This window comes from Vigna umbellata, chromosome 5 (genome assembly GCF_029865625.1).
Source record: "Vigna umbellata cultivar VRB3 chromosome 5, Vumbellata_1.0, whole genome shotgun sequence".
Classification (NCBI taxonomy): Eukaryota; Viridiplantae; Streptophyta; class Magnoliopsida; order Fabales; family Fabaceae; genus Vigna; species Vigna umbellata.
In genome coordinates this window covers 60,513,026-60,531,626 of record NC_142169.1, presented here as the reverse complement: position 1 = coordinate 60,531,626, position 18,601 = coordinate 60,513,026, and the positions used below count along the sequence as shown (strand labels likewise).

At 35.3% G+C, this 18,601-nt stretch overlaps 3 protein-coding genes across 3 annotated transcripts; 1 reads left to right on the top strand and 2 right to left on the bottom strand.

Moving 5' to 3' along the window:
- Positions 1–388: 388 nt before the first annotated feature.
- SWP (RNA polymerase II transcription mediator) lies at positions 389–10,080 on the top strand. Its single transcript, XM_047291412.2, has 8 exons — positions 389–1,055; positions 1,177–2,244; positions 2,862–2,959; positions 3,040–3,214; positions 3,322–4,321; positions 4,432–5,450; positions 6,018–7,078; positions 8,790–10,080. The coding sequence occupies exons 1-8, from the start codon at positions 843–845 to the stop codon at positions 9,589–9,591; spliced, it is 5,436 nt and encodes a 1,811-aa protein (XP_047147368.1). The 5' UTR covers positions 389–842; the 3' UTR covers positions 9,592–10,080.
- Positions 10,081–11,152: 1,072 nt separating this feature from the next.
- On the bottom strand, positions 11,153–12,394 carry LOC124819712 (Bacterial sec-independent translocation protein mttA/Hcf106). Its single transcript, XM_047291310.2, has 2 exons — positions 12,027–12,394; positions 11,153–11,611 (listed from the first exon to the last, which is right to left on the bottom strand). The coding sequence occupies exons 1-2, from the start codon at positions 12,333–12,335 to the stop codon at positions 11,477–11,479; spliced, it is 444 nt and encodes a 147-aa protein (XP_047147266.1). The 5' UTR covers positions 12,336–12,394; the 3' UTR covers positions 11,153–11,476.
- A 1,860-nt stretch (positions 12,395–14,254) lies between these two features.
- BZO2H3 (bZIP transcription factor family protein) lies at positions 14,255–16,605 on the bottom strand. Its single transcript, XM_047291135.2, has 6 exons — positions 16,217–16,605; positions 15,602–15,689; positions 15,317–15,494; positions 15,079–15,154; positions 14,886–15,011; positions 14,255–14,803 (listed from the first exon to the last, which is right to left on the bottom strand). The coding sequence occupies exons 1-6, from the start codon at positions 16,508–16,510 to the stop codon at positions 14,465–14,467; spliced, it is 1,101 nt and encodes a 366-aa protein (XP_047147091.1). The 5' UTR covers positions 16,511–16,605; the 3' UTR covers positions 14,255–14,464.
- Positions 16,606–18,601: the final 1,996 nt, after the last annotated feature.

The following is an 18,601-nucleotide window of genomic DNA, read 5'->3' as shown; positions in this document are numbered from 1 at the left end:
ATTGAAAATAATGTAGATTAGTTTTGATTTAACAATTTAGAAAAAACAAATATATCAGACAAACAAATTATAGGAAATATATAAAAAAAAATCTAAAGATTAAAAACATAAAATTCCATAAAAGACATAAACGAGAAAAACAAAAAGAAATCAATATTGGAAAAACAAACCAACAAGACAATAAATTTAAAGTGAAAGAAAATTCAAATTTAGAAGTTGAATAATATATATTTTCTAATTTTTTTTCGAAGCACATTATTATATCTTTTAACATAAAAATGTATATTGATTTATTATTAATAAATTATAGATATTTTTTTTAATTTCCAGCTAAATAAATAATCTGAAAAGTATATTTTGTCAAAGAAATGATTCCCCGAATGATTTATGATTTGGAGAAAGACGAAGAGCGAGAGAAATATAATTGGAAGGAAAGACAAGTGCAATATTTCCTCATTCATTCATTGTTAGTTTGCATATAAAATGGATCCCAAATTGGTAGGCGCTTTGAGATTGAGGAGTCAAGGGCTTCTTTAGAAGAAAAAGAAAGAAAGAAAGAAAGAAAGAAAGAAAGAAAGAATAACGCATTTTTGTGTGAGAGAGAGAACCAAACGAACCTTAGCCCTGACCCTGACTGAGACCACTGAAAAGAGTGTGCGCGCGATAGAGAGAGGAATTGGGGACGGGCTTCGTCGTTTTCGTTCTATTTCTTAGTCTTCTTCTTTTTCTTCTTCTTCTCCTTGTCCGTATAACAATTTTCCTCTTTCTCGTAAAACCCTAGTTTCGATGCTGCTCTGCCAAAACAAATAGATCGGAAGAACCCTAACCAACCACAACTTCCAATGGCTGCGGAGTTAGGGCAACAGACGGTCGAGCTTTCCACGCTCGTCACACGCGCCGCTCACGATTCATACGCTTCTCTCAAAGAACTCGTCGATAAATGCAGGTCCTCCGAATTATCCGACACCGACAAGAAAATTAGCATCCTCAAATTCCTGAGCAAGACTCAGCAGCGAATGATCCGTCTCAATGTCCTCTCCAAGTGGTGCCAGCAGGTGATTCAATTTCTCGCTCACTTTCGTGCCTCAGTTCCATTTTCATCTCATTATTCCGTTGTTGTTATGGAATTTGCTGTATTTGTTTAATTTATTGGTTTATTTGTTTTTTTTTTTGTAGGTTCCTTTGATACAGCACTGTCAGCAACTGGCTTCCACTGTTTCCAATCACGACATGTGTTTCACGCAAGCTGCAGACTCGTTATTCTTCATGCACGAGGGGCTTCAACAGGCGCGTGCACCCGTTTATGATGTTCCTTCCGCAATTGATATTCTTCTCACTGGAAGTTACCAGCGTCTGCCGAAATGTGTAGAGGATGTGGGGACTCAGTATGCTTTGACCGAGGATCAGCAGAAACCTGCTTTGAAGAAATTGGACACGCTTGTTCGCTCCAAATTGCTTCAGGTTTCGATTCCCAAAGAGTTTTCTGATATTAACGTTTCTGATGGTACCGCACTGCTTAGGGTGGATGGGGAGTTCAAGGTTTTGATAACGCTTGGGTATAGAGGACACTTGTCATTGTGGAGGATATTGCATTTGGAGCTGCTTGTCGGGGAGAAAAATAAGCCTGTGAAGTTGGAGGAAATGCGGCGGCACGTGCTTGGAGATGATTTGGAGAGGCGAATGGCGGCGGCAGAAAATCCATTTTCGGTTATGTACTCGGTTCTTCATGAGCTGTGTGTTGCACTTGTCATGGACACGGTGATAAGGCAAGTTCAGGTTCTTCGACAGGGGAGGTGGAAGGATGCAATTCGGTTTGAGCTCATATCCGAGGGTCATGGAGCGAGTTCTAGCTCGGTTCAGAACCCTGATTCAGAATCTGATTCGTCTGCCCTGCGAACTCCTGGCTTGAAAATTGTGTACTGGTTGGATTTTGATAAGAATGCTAATGCGCCTGAATCGGGTACATGCCCATTTATTAAAATTGAACCTGGGTCAGATCTTCAGATAAAGTGTCTCCACAGCAGCTTTGTCATAGACCCCTTGACAGGCAAGGAGGCAGAGTTTGTTTTGGACCAGAGTTGTATTGATGTTGAGAGGTTGCTGTTAAGAGCTATTTGTTGCAACAGATATACTCGGCTGCTCGAAATTAAAAGAGAACTGGGAAAAAACGTTCAGGTCTGTCGAACTGCAGACGATGTTGTGCTCCAGTCCCGGATGGGTGAACCTGATATTGAATATAAGCAGGTTGGTTTACATTTATTTGGAAACGTTTTCTCTTTTGGGGAGTTTGGAGGTGTCAATTTGCTGTGTTGCATTGGAGTTTAGTAGGTTCGGTAAGGATTAGATTTGGATAATTATTTTGGGGTTTTGTTTTATTTGCATGTCTGATGTCAGTCATTTCGAGGTTTGACTTTGTTAACATCGTTTAAGTTTCGAAAGATAGATAGATTCTCAGATCCTTGATATTCAATATTTTTACGGTTTTGTTTTATGTGTTTGTGTGGTGTCAGTTCTTTGTGGTAAAAATCATTTCATCGTTAGATGTTGCAAATGTAGTCCTTATAAGGCTTGAGTAGTCCTCAACTCCCGAAAATTGGCCTGTAAGGACAGAACTGCCAAAGCCTTCTGAGGACTACATTGGCCTCAACTATAGTAAATTTTTTATCTCAAGACATGCTGATACGTACATGTTTTCCTGTGAAAGACTATTCACCTTTGCGATATGCAAACTATTGTTTAAATTTATAGATTCATTTCTGAATCTCTATGCCTTCCCATTGATCTCATTTATGTAATCTTATGCCATACCTTCCATTCGTTCTAGCACGTGGTTTTGATCCGAGTTCTGTTTCTGTCTGTAGAAGGATGAAAAGTGTTGCAGCAAGGACTCTGAGGGCCATGAGGTGTTGTGTGTGCGTGCCTATGGCTCTTCCTTTTTTACTCTTGGAATTAATATCAGGTACCCAATTTACATTTTTCTAATCTATTGCATTTTAATTGGGGGGATTTTCTCAAATCCGTTCCTGTGTTGCTATTCAGGAATGGCCGTTTTCTTCTTCAATCTTCACAAAACATAGTGGTTTCTTCAGCCTTAATAGAATGTGAAGAAGCTTTGAATCAGAGATCTATGACTGCAGCTGAGGTTTTCATAAGCCTGAGAAGCAAAAGTATATTACACCTATTTGCTTCAATCGGAAGGGTTTTAGGACTTGAGGTATATTTACCTGTTTTCTCTCCTTTGGACTGTCTTCAAGCATATTATTTGGGTTTCAGGATTCCCTTTAAAGTCTAAGACCTATGGATCATTGGGGATTCTTGCAGGTATATGAGCATGGATTCAATATAGTTAAAATACCCAAGGATGTTTCAAATGGTTCAGCTATGCTATTGATGGGATTTCCAGACTGTGGAAGCTCATACTTTCTGCTGATGCAGCTTGATAAGGATTTTAAACCCTTGTTTAAGTTGTTAGAGACTCAGCCTGACCCATCTGGAACAGATAATTTATGTGGCGGTGACCTTAATCAGGTGTTGCGGATAAAAAAAATTGATATAGGGCAAATGCAGGTTCATGAGGATGAAATGAATTTAAGCCTGGTTGACTGGGGAAAATTACGTTCTGCTCTGCCCAATGCCATTGGCCCAAATCAAACATCTGGACATGAGTTCTTTTCTGATATTCGCCTTGAGAATTCCATACAGATTGCAAGAGGTCATCCATCAGGTTTTTCATCACTTGTTGACGAAGTGTTTGGACTTGAGAAAGGATCTTCAGCAGCTCCATTATCTGTTCAAAATATTTCTTCAACTGGGAATACATCACTTCCATCTCAATATGGATCTGTCCCCATGAATATACATAGTTTAAAGGCTGGAAGCCCTTCACCAAAGTGGGAAGGAGGAATGCAGATAGCACAGGTTAATAATGTAACAAAAGCTTCAGGGGCTACTAGTCTCTATAGTGGTTCATTGTTCTCATCTGGTAGTGTGAAGGGCCCAGTTCAGTCCAGTTCTGTCGGCTCCATACCAACAGGACAAGTAAGGAGCACTGCCGGGAAAAAGTTGTCTGCTTCCAAGTCTGAACAGGATTTGACCTCACCAAAGTCTCCGCATTCAGTTGACATTAGTTCCTCTGCTGCAATTGATGAAGAACAACTAAGAGTGTTGAATGACACTTCTAATGAGGCTTTGTCTGGAAGTCGATCATCTCGATTGTTGTCTCCTCCACGACCAACAGGCTCTCGAATGCCTAATTCCAGACCTAATGGATCTCAAGTTGATTCATTTAAGGCTGCTGGTTCATGTGCTACAACTCCCGTATGTAAGATACTTCCTTTCCATCTTAATCTTTTTCATGTAGAGTTTAGTCATACTGTTCTTTATTTTATTTTTCACTAAGCAATATGTGACTGGACAAATGAACGCTTGCAGCCCAAGCACTAGAATCCACAGTTAGTTATAGCACAGGAGAAGATGTCACCTCCAAAAATGATAAGAAATCCAGAAAGCGAACAGCTTCAGATATGTTGGCCTTGATTCCAACTCTTCAAGGTGTTGAAAACAACCCAGGAATCTGCAAGAGAAGAAAACTTTCAGATTCATCTGGTTGTCAACTGTCTTTGGCACAGGGTGCCATGTCTTCTGAGATGATACCCAAAACGGAAGGGTACAGTTATGGAAGTTTAATAGCTGAAGTGAATAAAGGGACTGTTCCGTCCAGCATTTACATTGTAGCTCTTCTTCATGTGGTCAGGCATTGTTCACTTTGCATTAAGCACGCTAGACTAACCAGTCAGATGGATGCATTAGACATCTCATATGTTGAAGAAGTTGGCTTGAGAAGTGGATCATCTAACATTTGGTTTCGACTTCCTCTTGCTAGAGGGGACTCATGGCAGCATATATGTTTGCGACTTGGAAGACCTGGTTGCATGTATTGGGATGTTAAAATAAATGATCAACACTTCAGGGATTTATGGGAGCTGCAGAAAGGGAGCAATAATACACCATGGGGTTCAGGTGTTCGAATTGCTAATACATCTGACATAGATTCACATATACATTATGATCCAGATGGTGTTGTTTTGAGTTATCAATCTGTCGAGGTAGATAGTATAAAGAAATTAGTGGCTGATATTCAAAGGCTTGCCAATGCAAGAACATTTGCTCTTGGCATGAGGAAATTACTTGGCGTAAGAGCAGAGGAGAAGTCAGATGACCTTGTTACTAGTACTGACAGCAAAACACCAAGTTCCAAGGTTTCTTCAGATACTGCTGACAAACTATCTGAGCAGATGAGAAGGGCGTTTAGAATTGAGGCAGTTGGATTGATGAGCTTGTGGTTTAGCTTTGGTTCAAGTGTCCTTGCTCGTTTTGTTGTTGAATGGGAATCTGGTAAAGAGGGTTGCACAATGCATGTATCTCCAGATCAACTTTGGCCTCATACCAAGGTTTGCTAGTTTCTCTTCAACTGATTGCTGCTATCCATTTCTTATTTTTTTTCTTTCATTGTTTTCATTCTGGCATCAGTGATAGACTTCTATTTCCCTGTTGCTTTTAAAAATTTTGATGAAACATTATATGCATGCCACATTATTATTCGGTCATGATTTTTGGCTTTGATCTGTTTTCACCATTTTTCTTTTTACTTAATTGTTCTTGGACTTTCTCTCCTATCATGAAAATTAACATACATGATCCCGCCGAAGTATTGTTTCCCATTTCATATTTGTTCTGATTCTTTATAGTACCTTTTGGGTGAAATTTGTGTGGGACATTTTTTTTTCTTTTTCAGCTGGCTATGCAATATAAACATGAAATCCGATGCATTAATTTTATTGTTATGGTTATTTCTGCCGATTGGTGCCATTTTTTCCTTTTGATATTTCAGTGGTGATAAGAAACCCGTTTCTTAATGTTGTCTTCTGTATAGATGTTCTAATATTTTTCCCTTGCTATGTTCCCAATATTTCTTGCCCTGTATATTTACTATACCAAATGCTTGTATTTCTGCGCAGTTTCTGGAAGACTTCATAAATGGAGCTGAAGTTTCATCACTTTTGGATTGCATTAGGCTGACTGCAGGGCCATTGCATGCCTTGGCAGCTGCAACCAGGCCAGCTAGAGCTGGTCCTGTTCCAGGGGTTGCAGCTGCTCTATCTTCTATTCCTAAACAGTCTGGTGGTTATATATCGTCACAGGGACTTCTGCTTGGGAATTCAACCACTAATGTTGGTCAGCCTACATCTGGTCCTGGGGCAAACACCGTCATGCCTACTGCAAGTGGTCTCACTAACCAGACCCTTTCAATGTTAGCTGCTGCTGGACGTGGTGGTCCGGGCATTGTTCCTAGTTCACTTTTGCCCATTGATGTCTCTGTTGTGCTGCGGGGTCCATATTGGATAAGAATCATGTACAGGAAACAGTTTGCAGTTGACATGCGCTGCTTTGCAGGAGATCAGGTGTGGTTGCAGCCTGCAACACCTCCTAAAGAGGGTCGTCTTTCAGGAGGGTCATTGCCGTGCCCCCAGTTTCGGCCTTTTATCATGGAACATGTTGCCCAGGAATTGAATGGATTGGATCCCAGTTTCACTGGACAACAGGCAGGTGGACTGTCAAATTCAAATAATCCAAACCCTGGTTCAGGATCCCAGATGATGGCTGCAAATGGAAACAGAATAAACCTGCCAATTTCTGCTGCAATGTCTAGAACAGGAAATCAAGTAGCTAGTTTAAACCGTGTGGGAAATGCTTTAGCAGGCTCTTCAAACTTGGCTTTGATGACATCACCTGTCTCTCTACGGAGGCCCCCTGGAGCAGTTGTCCCAGCACATGTCAGAGGCGAGCTTAACACAGCCATTATTGGCCTTGGTGACGATGGAGGATATGGAGGTGGTTGGGTTCCTCTCGTTGCTCTTAAGAAGGTTTTGAGAGGCATTCTCAAGTATCTTGGAGTGTTGTGGCTTTTTGCCCAATTACCTGATCTTTTGAAAGAGATACTGGGATCTATTTTGAAGGAAAATGAAGGCGCCCTTTTGAATTTGGACCCTGAGCAACCCGCCTTGCGTTTTTTTGTTGGGTAAGTATCTAGAATCCTTCTTCTGTTACCCCAGTTCTTATGTCTAGATTTTTTTTTTTATTATTTGCACACTTCTCTGTCGTAATTTTTCATTTCTTCTTGATATATGGACTTTTGCTATATATTTACGAACTTGTCTGTTATATAATGTTTCAGTCCTGCTTAAAGGGACATAGTTGCAGTTGTCATATTACGGGATTGGTTCTTGATTTTATTCCTCCTTTTATTTTTCAACATGTTCCTTGCTTCTGTTTGGTTTGTGGCTTTGTTACCTTGCGTGATTTAGCCTGATTAGGCACAATACATTCTTGGATTTTGGATTAGGATTTAATATAAGATGCCTTGATGCATTTTTTATTTCTTAATCTGAGCATGATACACGAAGTTGATTATTCCATGTTAGTTAATATTACGCATATTTATATTTGATGATTTATTATCTATACTTTGCAAAAAAGGGGAAAAGTTAACTACATTTTTGTTCATTTCAGTATTATGAGAGTTCAAATTTAACCCCCTTAATTTCTGTATGCATAATATCCCATGGTTTAATGAGTTGATGCAAAATATTCCCCCTGCCGATAAGCAGTTGGAAGTGGCTATTTTTTGCTATAGGGCATTTTGTCCCATGAAGCACCTAAACAAACACAGATACCGAGACATAATTAATGTCCAACTTATAGGACAGATGACACCACTTTTATGTGTGATTATATGTGTAACATGACAAAAATCTCAAACGAGAATTAAGATTTATAAAATTCATTCTGTAAAAATGAATTTGCTAGTTTTCAGGTTCTCTATAGCAACAGCTCAATAGAATTCGAAGAAACTACACCCTCTTTTAACTATTATATTTTTTGAAGGATTTTTATTTTTATTTAATTGTCATTTTCAAAATTTAAGACAACATTAATTACTCCTTGTTATCTATTCTTATTCTTTAATTCGTTTATTTATCGTGGTGTACTAATGAAATGGGTAAAATAGAAATCTCACATATACCTTATTAAAATCAGGAAAGTGTTTTGTATTTCTTGGTTTCTCCAAAATAACAGGAGTATCTCTTAGTAGTTAAAATAACTAGTTAAGTCTTAGGGAAAGAAACCACAAAAAGGTGTATGGGCCTTACATTATTTATATTTTGTTTCCTTTTTTTTTTACTTTATTATTATAGTAGTATCCAGTAAGTGTTTAGTCAATAATAGGTGTCGGCTTACTTTACTCAAGTTCAAGCTGCTTCCCAGATGTGTCTGGGCTCAAAAAAGGATGACCCAGTTGAAGGTGTGGATGACGTGTTGTGTCCAAAAAGTATTGGACAAGTCTACACACTACAGAGATGTTGGTGTCAAAGTAGAATATATATAAGTGGGATGTTAACCTCATTTTACAAGTTAGTTTTATAGGTTCAAGTTAATACTAATCTGTATTTTGAAAAATAACTAAGGTGCTACTCGTTCAATATTTCCAAGAGCGAGAAATCAAATCTAAAGCCATGTGCATGAAAGCCAGTGTGATAGGGTCTTATTTGCTTATACGCTACAAATTACAGGGTAACGTATGAACAAGTAATATATGCATCTAAGACTAAAATTTTGACCAATCCTGAAAGGGAAAACAGTTTGAGTCTTTTCAGGTTCTTACATTTTTGGTATTCTTATTCTAGTTATTATGCACTAAACTGAAATGCTTTCTTTTCATCTTTCTGCAGAGGATATGTATTTGCGGTAAGTGTCCACAGAGTTCAGCTGCTACTGCAGGTATTAAGTGTAAAACGATTTCACCAGCAGCAGCAACAACAACAGCAAAATTCAAATCCTGCACCAGAGGAATTAAGTCAATCTGAGATAAGTGAAATATGTGACTACTTCAGCCGTCGTGTGGCATCAGAACCCTATGATGCATCTCGTGTTGCTTCATTCATTACTATGCTCACTTTACCTGTATCAGTACTGAGAGAATTCTTGAAATTAATTGCTTGGAAAAAAGGATTATCGCATACACAAGTTGGAGATGTTGTTTCTGCTCAAAAACCAAGAATTGAGTTGTGTCTTGAAAATCATTCTGGTTTAAACGCGGATGAGAACTCCGAGAGCTCATCTGCATTCAGGAGCAACATCCATTATGATCGTTTTCATAATTCTGTTGATTTTGCGCTTACAGTTGTTCTTGATTCTTCTCACGTCCCTCATGTTAATGCTGCTGGTGGTGCTGCATGGTTGCCGTACTGTGTTTCAGTAAGATTGAGATATTCATTTGGTGAAAGTTCTAATGTATCATTTGTTGCCATGAATGGTAGCCATGGTGGTAGGGCCTGTTGGTTGCGTGTTGATGATTGGGAGAAATGCAAACAGAGGGTGGCACGAGCGGTGGAGGTTAATGGGAGCTCAGCAGCAGATATAAGTCAAGGTAGGTTGAAATTAGTTGCGGACAGTGTACAAAGAAATCTGCATGTGTGCATTCAAGGGCTGAGAGATGGTAATGGGGTTACAGCCAGCTCTGGAGCAACGTGATTGTTTCGTTAGTATTAATAGCAGTCATATCTACTCTGCATATATGTGTTGGGTTAGTGCTGTCAATAATGCATTTTGGTTTATATTGGTGCCATGCTGAGTTTAAGTATGCCCCACCATCCTAGCACGTTTCTTCTGCTCCGTAGGTTATGCAGTTCTATTGGAGATGAGCTTTGCTGTAATGGAGAATGTGCACAGGTGATTTTGATAAAATGAATTTTGATAGTCAAGCTTAGATTTGCGGGCACCAATTTTAGATTACTAACCAAATATATATAACGAGTATTCCAAGTTTCTCAGATAATCTAGGTTGTACAATATCTTTGCTGATAGTGTAATATCATGGCATAACTTTTTGGCTGGGGCGCTATTGTACAGATGACATCAAATGAATTAGTAAAGGAATTTTTTTACGCTTCCTCTCTATGACAATCAACACTTGCATGTTATTAGAACTTGCAGTCTATTTAATTTTGAGTTGATCTTGTCCTTGATGCTCTCATTCTCAACCGAAGTTTGCTTTAGTGTAATTTGCAATAACCTCATTTGCCAGGTTCCTAATTTTGTAATGTGTATCCTTGTGACCATTGAAATAGCTCAGGGACACTTGAATTTGTATAGGTTATTTGGAAAATACTAGTTTTAATTTGGAAAAAAAAGTTGTATTTTTTTTCTGTATTTAGAAATATTAAAAGTCTCGTGAAGAGAAGTTAGTTAAGATTCTACCCAAAATTTGATTGAGGATTCAGTAATATATGTATTGTTTCACTACAATATAGGAAGATATTTATTTTTTTGTTTGGGTGAGGAAGAATAACAGTGACAAGATAATTTTTTTTAAGTGTTGCAAGGAATGAGAAAAAAAGTAATCATATTAGAAGAAATGAAGATAATATTCATTGACATTTTTTAATGCCCTTTTATTTCTTACTGAAATTTCTGAAGTCCTAACTTTATATGAACGAAATTTTCAAAATTCAACTTATATATGGTGTATTTGTAAATTTGCATGGCTCAACCCATTTGGTCTATGTACCACTGTTTGAAAACATTAAAGTATTTAAATATCCAGAAAGTATAACTATTAAATGACAAAGTGTAATAGTGCCAAAGCATTTCTGATTGATTGTTACGTTAAATTGCCTAGAATTTCAACTCATACACGGGAAAGTGTTGTCACAATGGAATAAGGGATGAACAGTGTGATGCATTAAATCGAAAAATTCTTCAATTGAATCGTAACACAACCACTTAGCTATGTAATAATCCGCACTTCTGTCATTTCATGCACCGTGAGTTTGACATTAAGCGCATCAAGCACAAGCGAAAATTAGTTCATGATTTTGACGATGGAGATGAATCTAGTAATCGAGTTTTCATGTTAGTTAAGATTCCACCATGATCTTTAACTCGTCATGTCATGCATGTTCTTCGTTAGCATAAAGAAACGTTCAACGTGTTTTTCGTTAACATTTAAAATCCCAAGTTATCATGAAAACGAATGTGACCTATAGAATTATTTTCATGAATCAAAATGACATTTTACTTGTATAGACAACAATTGAAACAAATGAAAGATTTGATCCCATTCCTCTAAACTGAACGTGGGGGAAGTAAAAGTACATTGACAGTGCGAATAATGTTACTCTAAAGGACACGGATTACAAAAGGAAAGTGGAGTGAACAAATTTGAGCAATACCAACCAAAACTAGTACCCCTCTCATGATATCTTTTATTTGAAAGTTTGGTTGATGATTTAAACAACGAAACTCAAAATCCCAGAAATACTAAACTAACAGATCGTAAAGAAGAATAGTTTCTTTAAAGGCATAGTAATGTCATGGTGATGATTTGGTACCTACTTATCATATCTAATCTACAATCTTATGCTGTCTCCTTAGAACTAGACAACTCATTGTCCAGCTTCTCCTGTTCACCAATGGCAATAGGTTTCTCAGAAGAGTCCTCTTCTGTGGAATCAGGTTCCTTCTTAAGCTCCGACTCAAATTCCTTTGCCGCCTATGATATTCACAAAAACACCATAACCAGCAATAAAATAAATGTACACAACACTTCACAAACATATCTTTAACCATTAAGTCAAACCCAGAATCCAAATAATTTTTCCTCTGTCCTCTTTCTTCATCACATTGTAATTTCCCCTTTCAAGTTCATTGAATTTGAGTTTCGCTTTAACAAGATCCAAAAATTAGCTAGCTAAAGAGTGATTGTTGTTTGCCTTATACACACACACCAAGTCATGAGACCAGAATATCAAGTGTAAAAAATTAACAGATTTGAATATTCCAGATTAACAACACAACTACTAAGATAGTATAATTTGAATTAAGTCTAATCAATCCCAAAATCTAATATAAGAATGCTACAATGTGAAATGATTGATTGTGAAAGAGAAGAAGGGGAAAACAATTACCTGCTGGAAGCTCTTCACAGTTTTGCCGATGCTTCGACCCACTTCCGGCAATTTCTTGGGCCCAAAAACCAGCGCTGCCACGCCGGCAATAACGACGAGTTCTGGCACGCCCAATCCGAAAAGAGCGTTGCAAGTTAAGCCTCTGTTTCTTCTTCTCCCACCATTAACGCTCACTATACTAACCCTTCCACCTCCTGAATTCAACAATTTCGGGTTTCCCAAACACAAAGATGAAGACGAACCCAACCCAATTGCGGCTTTTGGGATTGAACTCGAAAACCCAACGCAGCTCGTCATCCTCATCTCCATTTCTCTCTCTCTCTCTCTCCTCCTCTGTGGCTACGATTTTTGTTTATATTTTCCAAATTAGATAATAACCTAAAACCCTAATCAAGAAAAAAAAAAACATTGACCACATGGTAATGCAAACAAACAAAACAACCTCTTCTTTACTTTCTTGTGTTGTGTCTATCCATCACGTGTTAAATTTTATTCACTGCAATGATCAATAAATTAAGTGAGCAGTCTCAACTACAAATTTTGGGGGCTGCTCTATAAAAAAAATGGAGAAAATATTTGAGAGAGAATTAGAAATTTCTTTTCTGTGTTTTCATGGAGTTTTAAAAGCTGGCTGACGTACATTTCAGTTTCCACTCAAATCTAATTTTATTTTTTATTTTTTTACCAAATTTTGTTTTTTCTTATATTCATTTCAGTCTTCCGTTTTCTAAACTGGCATTATTAACGCGATTTTCAAATAATCATTGTTTTTTAAATTTTATGACACGATTTTGAATATTGTTTGTATTGATTTAATATGTTAAATTTGTTTCATTATATTCACGTTCGTACAAATTATAAAGGCCATACACACGTTGAAAATGGCATGAAAAATAAATTACTCAATAGAAAATTTAAGATAGAAACACTAAAGTTATATATAAAAAACAAATGTTGAAATGAATTCCAAATTCAAAATAATTTAAGGAGTTTTATTTTCGTTTGAATTGGCTGAAAATATATACATTATTTGTAGATAGTTAAGTTTCTCATTCCTTTATCATGTGTGTAGGAGGAAATTATTACACCAAGGATAAATAAAATTAGTAATTTATCTTGTATTTTGGACTATATTGAATAAAGTGATGATATAATATATTTTATATTATCTATATAATTATGGTCTTTATTAATTTCTATGTAATACAATTCATTCTTTTTTTCTTGTAAATTATAAATAATTCCATGTTGAGTTAATTAGTTTATATTATAAGAGGTTGAAATGATTTCATAAGTACAACCTAACCCTATAAGAACAAATTTTGAGAAACAAAATATAATAGAATAAAAATAAAAAGAAATTAATTGGGAAAAATAAAATAAATAGGAAATAAAACTTAACATTAGATGTTTGATAAAATAAAAATAAGTAAGAAGATAATCGAAAGTTATGTAACTATAGTGTTTCAATGAAAAATAAATTATTTAGATAATATAAAATCTATTATATCATCACTTTATTCAATATAGTCCAAAATACAAGATAAATTACTAATTTTATTTAGGATAATAATACTTTGACAATATTTTTTTAACAATATTTTAACACCAGTTTGTGGTGTTTATGATTATTATTATTGATTGTATAGTAATTTTAGATCAATCACAAAAATCATACGTTAAAATATTATAAAAAAATGTTGTGAAATTATGTTATCCTTTTATTCATCCTCTTTCGTTTAAAGAACAACTATGCTCCGTCCATCTTTCTCCCTCTCTCCACCAAACACTCGTTAAAGATTTAGTAACAGATTCAGAACCTTACAGCCTCAAAAGTAGATACTATGTAATGATTGCATGTTTCACGAGTGGAATATATATATATATTGAACACATCGATAACACAATTTAGAGACGGCACAAAAAGGGTGCATAACTAACAAGTTTCAAAGTGACGTCTTTTAGATTCTAACTAATAACACACAAACTGAATTCCCTTTAGATTTGCTATCATTTTCGATGAAAAATTTTAAAAATGTAGATTTTCTTTATATATAATGTTCAATTTTTTAATATTTATTCAATATAAGATTTAAATTCAAAATTTAAATTTTTAATACAAATAAGATTAGATGATTGATTATATTTGGCATATTTCATGCTAGCAAGATAACTGCAAAGGATAAACACTAATTTGGATAAGGCAACCTCTACCAAACACTTGAGACTCTTGTGACCATGATGTCTTTAAGTAATATATGTTACACATTAGGCATGTATTAAGATTTGAAGGGGTCCACATAAAATAGGAAAATAACAGTATTCAATATCCTTCACATGCATCCAATTGATTTACAAGAATTTACTGTTACTTACAACTAGCAGAAACAAGAGCCTAGAATAGTTTCCTCATGAAACCATAATGTAATTTGGCTATGTTATTGCTCTCCACGTGAATCTTCATCACCACGAATCCGCTTCTGAAGATGTTCCAAGCTAGCAACTCTATGCAGGGAATTTCCTCCCCCACTTTTGTTCCAACCTACCACTTTCTGCTGCACACTTTTCACTGAAGAAATGCCTCCGAATCCATTCTTCGAACTCGCTTCACTAAGTTTATGATTTGTGTCTTCTTGCACAGGAACAGCACCACCACCTGATGTCTCAGAACGACTTTCATCAAACATTGCTATTTCCATTGATGACATCTCAGTCATTGCATGAAACATTGGATTCAACCCAGAAATTCTTTTCACTGTCTCTTCAGCCATCTTCACCTACAAAGCAAATCATCACCCTTAAACTCTATTTTTTAAATCATATAAAAGTGATTTGAAAATCATTGCAGCAAGGATTTACCTTAGCTCTTAACGTTTCAACATCAGCTTTCAATACTCTGTTGTCAACTGCAGCACTGTTGTATCTGTGGTTCACGTCAGTTAAGCGCTTTAACAAGGAAGAATTTTCACCTCTTAATTGGGAGACCTGAGATACAATATAAGGTCAGAATGTACATAACTCTTTGAGGAAATTATTACAGAAACATGCACACCTGTGTCTCCAGCTCACTTAAATGAGCCTGCTTTCTTCTCCTTGAGCGTCTGGCAGACTCCCTATTGGAAAGCATCCTAAAACACGATTTTGTTAGAGTTTAAATCAAACAAGGTACAATAAATTCCATATTCAATAAGTACATTTTTCCCTTTGAAGAAACTAACATTTCAGACCTGAAGCATTAACGTTTTCTATGCTAAACATATATAGTCAATTACGAGACTGTTGTCTGTTACCTCCTTACTCGTTTTGCATCAGTTGTATTCATTTTTCCAGTCATGTTAATCTCTTCCTCCGCTTCCTCATCATCTGATTGCTCTCTTGATGATGCACTTAATGTTGGCCTCACTGCAACAGCAGGTTTCTTTTGCAGGGAAGGTGATGAGAATGAAATCCCAGTTGCTGCTTCCACATCTGTATTTTGTGATTTAGAACGATCATTTCCCAAAGGACCTTCCATGCTCTCATTCACACGTGCAAAAAAATCATAAATGCATCCAAAATTATACATTAATTCAAACCTTTCAAGGTTCCAACTTCAGAAGGAACAGCTGCCTGTGATCCACTGTCAGGGAAAGTGGTCGGATTTTGAGATTTGACCAAAGATCCCTATTGCAAGCAGCAGAAGAAAAAAACATGAGATACCGATTCAATTTCCAACGACAAAGAGGTGACAGAAATAGATGATTAATACGGAATTACTCTGAGAAACAGAAAAACAGTACAAAATATAAGGTTGCTAGAGTGAAGGCATTACATAAATGAAACCACAACATTTAAGACCATACGAAAAGCATGGAATTGATGCAACAATTCAATTTGGGAGAAAGAATGGTTAATTAATCAATGAAGTTAACCACAGGTTCAAAGTTTGATTTGTAAAAGTTACATCCCGTGAGTACATATCGATTTTGGAATACCATGCTATCATATCCATGAAAAAAAGCTAGCTTTAAAAGATTGAACACAGATAAACATTAACAGCAGACGAAAATTTAGCAAAACTAATTCAACACTGATGTTTTACATGGTAAGAACACGAAGCTATCCGACAAAACATTTACTGTTATTGGTAATCTGCGGATGAAATTGTGAAAAATAGAAAACATTGAAGAAAGCAAAAAAAGGTAAGATACCCGAGTCAAAGCGACAGCAGCACAAGCGAGGTTAAGCTTGGTTTTAAGAATGGTTTGGTAATCGTGGGAATCGACATTTAGAGTTACAGGGATGTTCATGTTGATGTCGGGATCCTTTTTGGGTTTAACGTCGGAGGAAGAAGATGAAGAAGGAGAAACTGCTTCCTGAAGAAACTGCTGAAAGGCCCATTCCGATTCACTACGGTTCATCTTTGACTTTGACTTGCATGATTCCTTCTTCGCCGCCACCCAATATTGCTCCGATATTTCATCCACTGACAACACCCTTTCCATTCTCTCAAACTTTCAATTCCAGTAATCACATCATTCTACCAATGGACCTATCATAACACAAAATGCTTCTCATCCACACGAATAACCTCACGTTTTCTTGTTATTTAATATCCATGTCTGTTGGAATTCAATAACAATAATAATAATTATTATAATAATAATAGAAAAAAAAAATGAATTTGTGAGGTGGCATGGCACCCTCATCCATTAGGGTTGGTTGCTCTTCATTTCAGCATCATAATCCAATACATATCTTCTTCCTTTTCAACGCCCACCAACTTGTTCCTAGTTTCTACTTTTGGCACCAATCCATAATCTCGTCGTTAACTTTTCTTATTTTTAAAACTAAAATTCTTGCTGTTTTCTTGTTTTTCTTCTTCTAACAATCCTCGTAATAAAATAACTGGAATGATTGTGACGTTATCAACCAGACCCAGTAAATTTTTACACGTATTTTATATCTATTTTTTTATCAATACAAAATTAGCCTTTTTTTAATGATTAAAATATTCCTAAAAATGAATTTTCTTAAATGAAATAAATTGTGATAAAATAAATAAATAAAAAGATATTTTTATGTTGCTAAAGCGTGTTTAAAATATTAGAGTTTTGAAAGAAGGAATATTTATTGACATAAGATGAGGTGTGAGTGAGTCACTGCGGATAGACACGACACAACTGTCTGTCTCTTTCGGGTAATCTTAGGTTGGATTTCCACTTTCTTCTTTCTTCTATGACACTTTTCTTCTCGGTAATAAAAAATATTAACTGAATAAAATTTCAATTGATATGGTATTTATATTTTTCAATTTTATTGTTTTAGTGTTTTAACAATTTTCCTCTATCTTTAGGTACCACGTTACGTTATATCAATATACATTATGTTATCATTTGCATTTTAATCCGTATCATTAATTTATAGTAAATCAGATAAAGTAAACCACATAATAATATTACTTAAGAGTTTAATTCACTGAGTTGAACTTTGGATAGTTAGAATAGCAAGACTTCTTTACTTTGAATACATTAAGTGTTATTATCTCTCAATACGTTTTTCTTATGATGGTGGGCATAAGTTAAAATGTTCTGTTTTTTTTCCTATCTTGTAGTTCAATTTTTATTAATATCCTGTAATTATTTTTTGAAATAAAAAAAAATATTTGGTGCTAATTAGTCCTAAATAACTTTGGTTAATTGTTAAAAGTAGATTTCTGTCAGACAGAAAGAGAAATTTATTTACTTTTCATTGACAAAATCCTTTTTGAATGTTTAGGAATATGGAAATGATTGGGCACGAAATCAGATCCACTTTTCTGGGTCTTGTTTGGGCCGGGCTTTAAATAATACACCAACCCAAATTGCTAAGCATACCACCTTCTGCTTATTTCAAATTCCGAATTGAAATGTGTATAAAAAGGTAATCCCAAGACTATGCAACTAAAGGTAAGATAGTAATGTAAGCAATTTTTTTTAATAGTCTTCTTCTTATTAACTAGGTGGATTTTACATGTAAGTTATTTTCAAAAAATTAAGATTCAAAATATGAATTGAGTATTAATTTTTATAGTAAAAATAATATAATTTAATTTAAGTATTAAGTCCTTCTAAAATTTAGATATTTTTAATTATATTTTTACTAAATTTTTTAGTCTATTGATTTGTATTTTTTTTTACTTGAGTCTTTATTGTTTAATTATTTTTAATTAAGTATTTGTCATTTAATCTTTATAATGTGATTCTCATCTTGAAGTGTTAATGTAAAACTATAAATGACTTTTGTTGTTTTAATTTAAAATCTAATAAGATAATCATATCATTCAATCATGTAATCATATGCATAATCTAAATTATTAATATCATTACTACTGTTGATATAGAGGAGAGTGGCTATCTTTGTTATTCAATACATTCTCAAACAATAAATTAAATTAACTAGAGACATCCAAAAGAAAAATATAACAATTTTAAGTACTTGTATTAAAAAGTAATAAAATTTTAGTTAAAAATACTAAAATTTATAAAAAGTTTAAAACTTAAATAAGTCAAATAATAATATTTACGTATATATAATTTTATTTTTAATTGCATTGA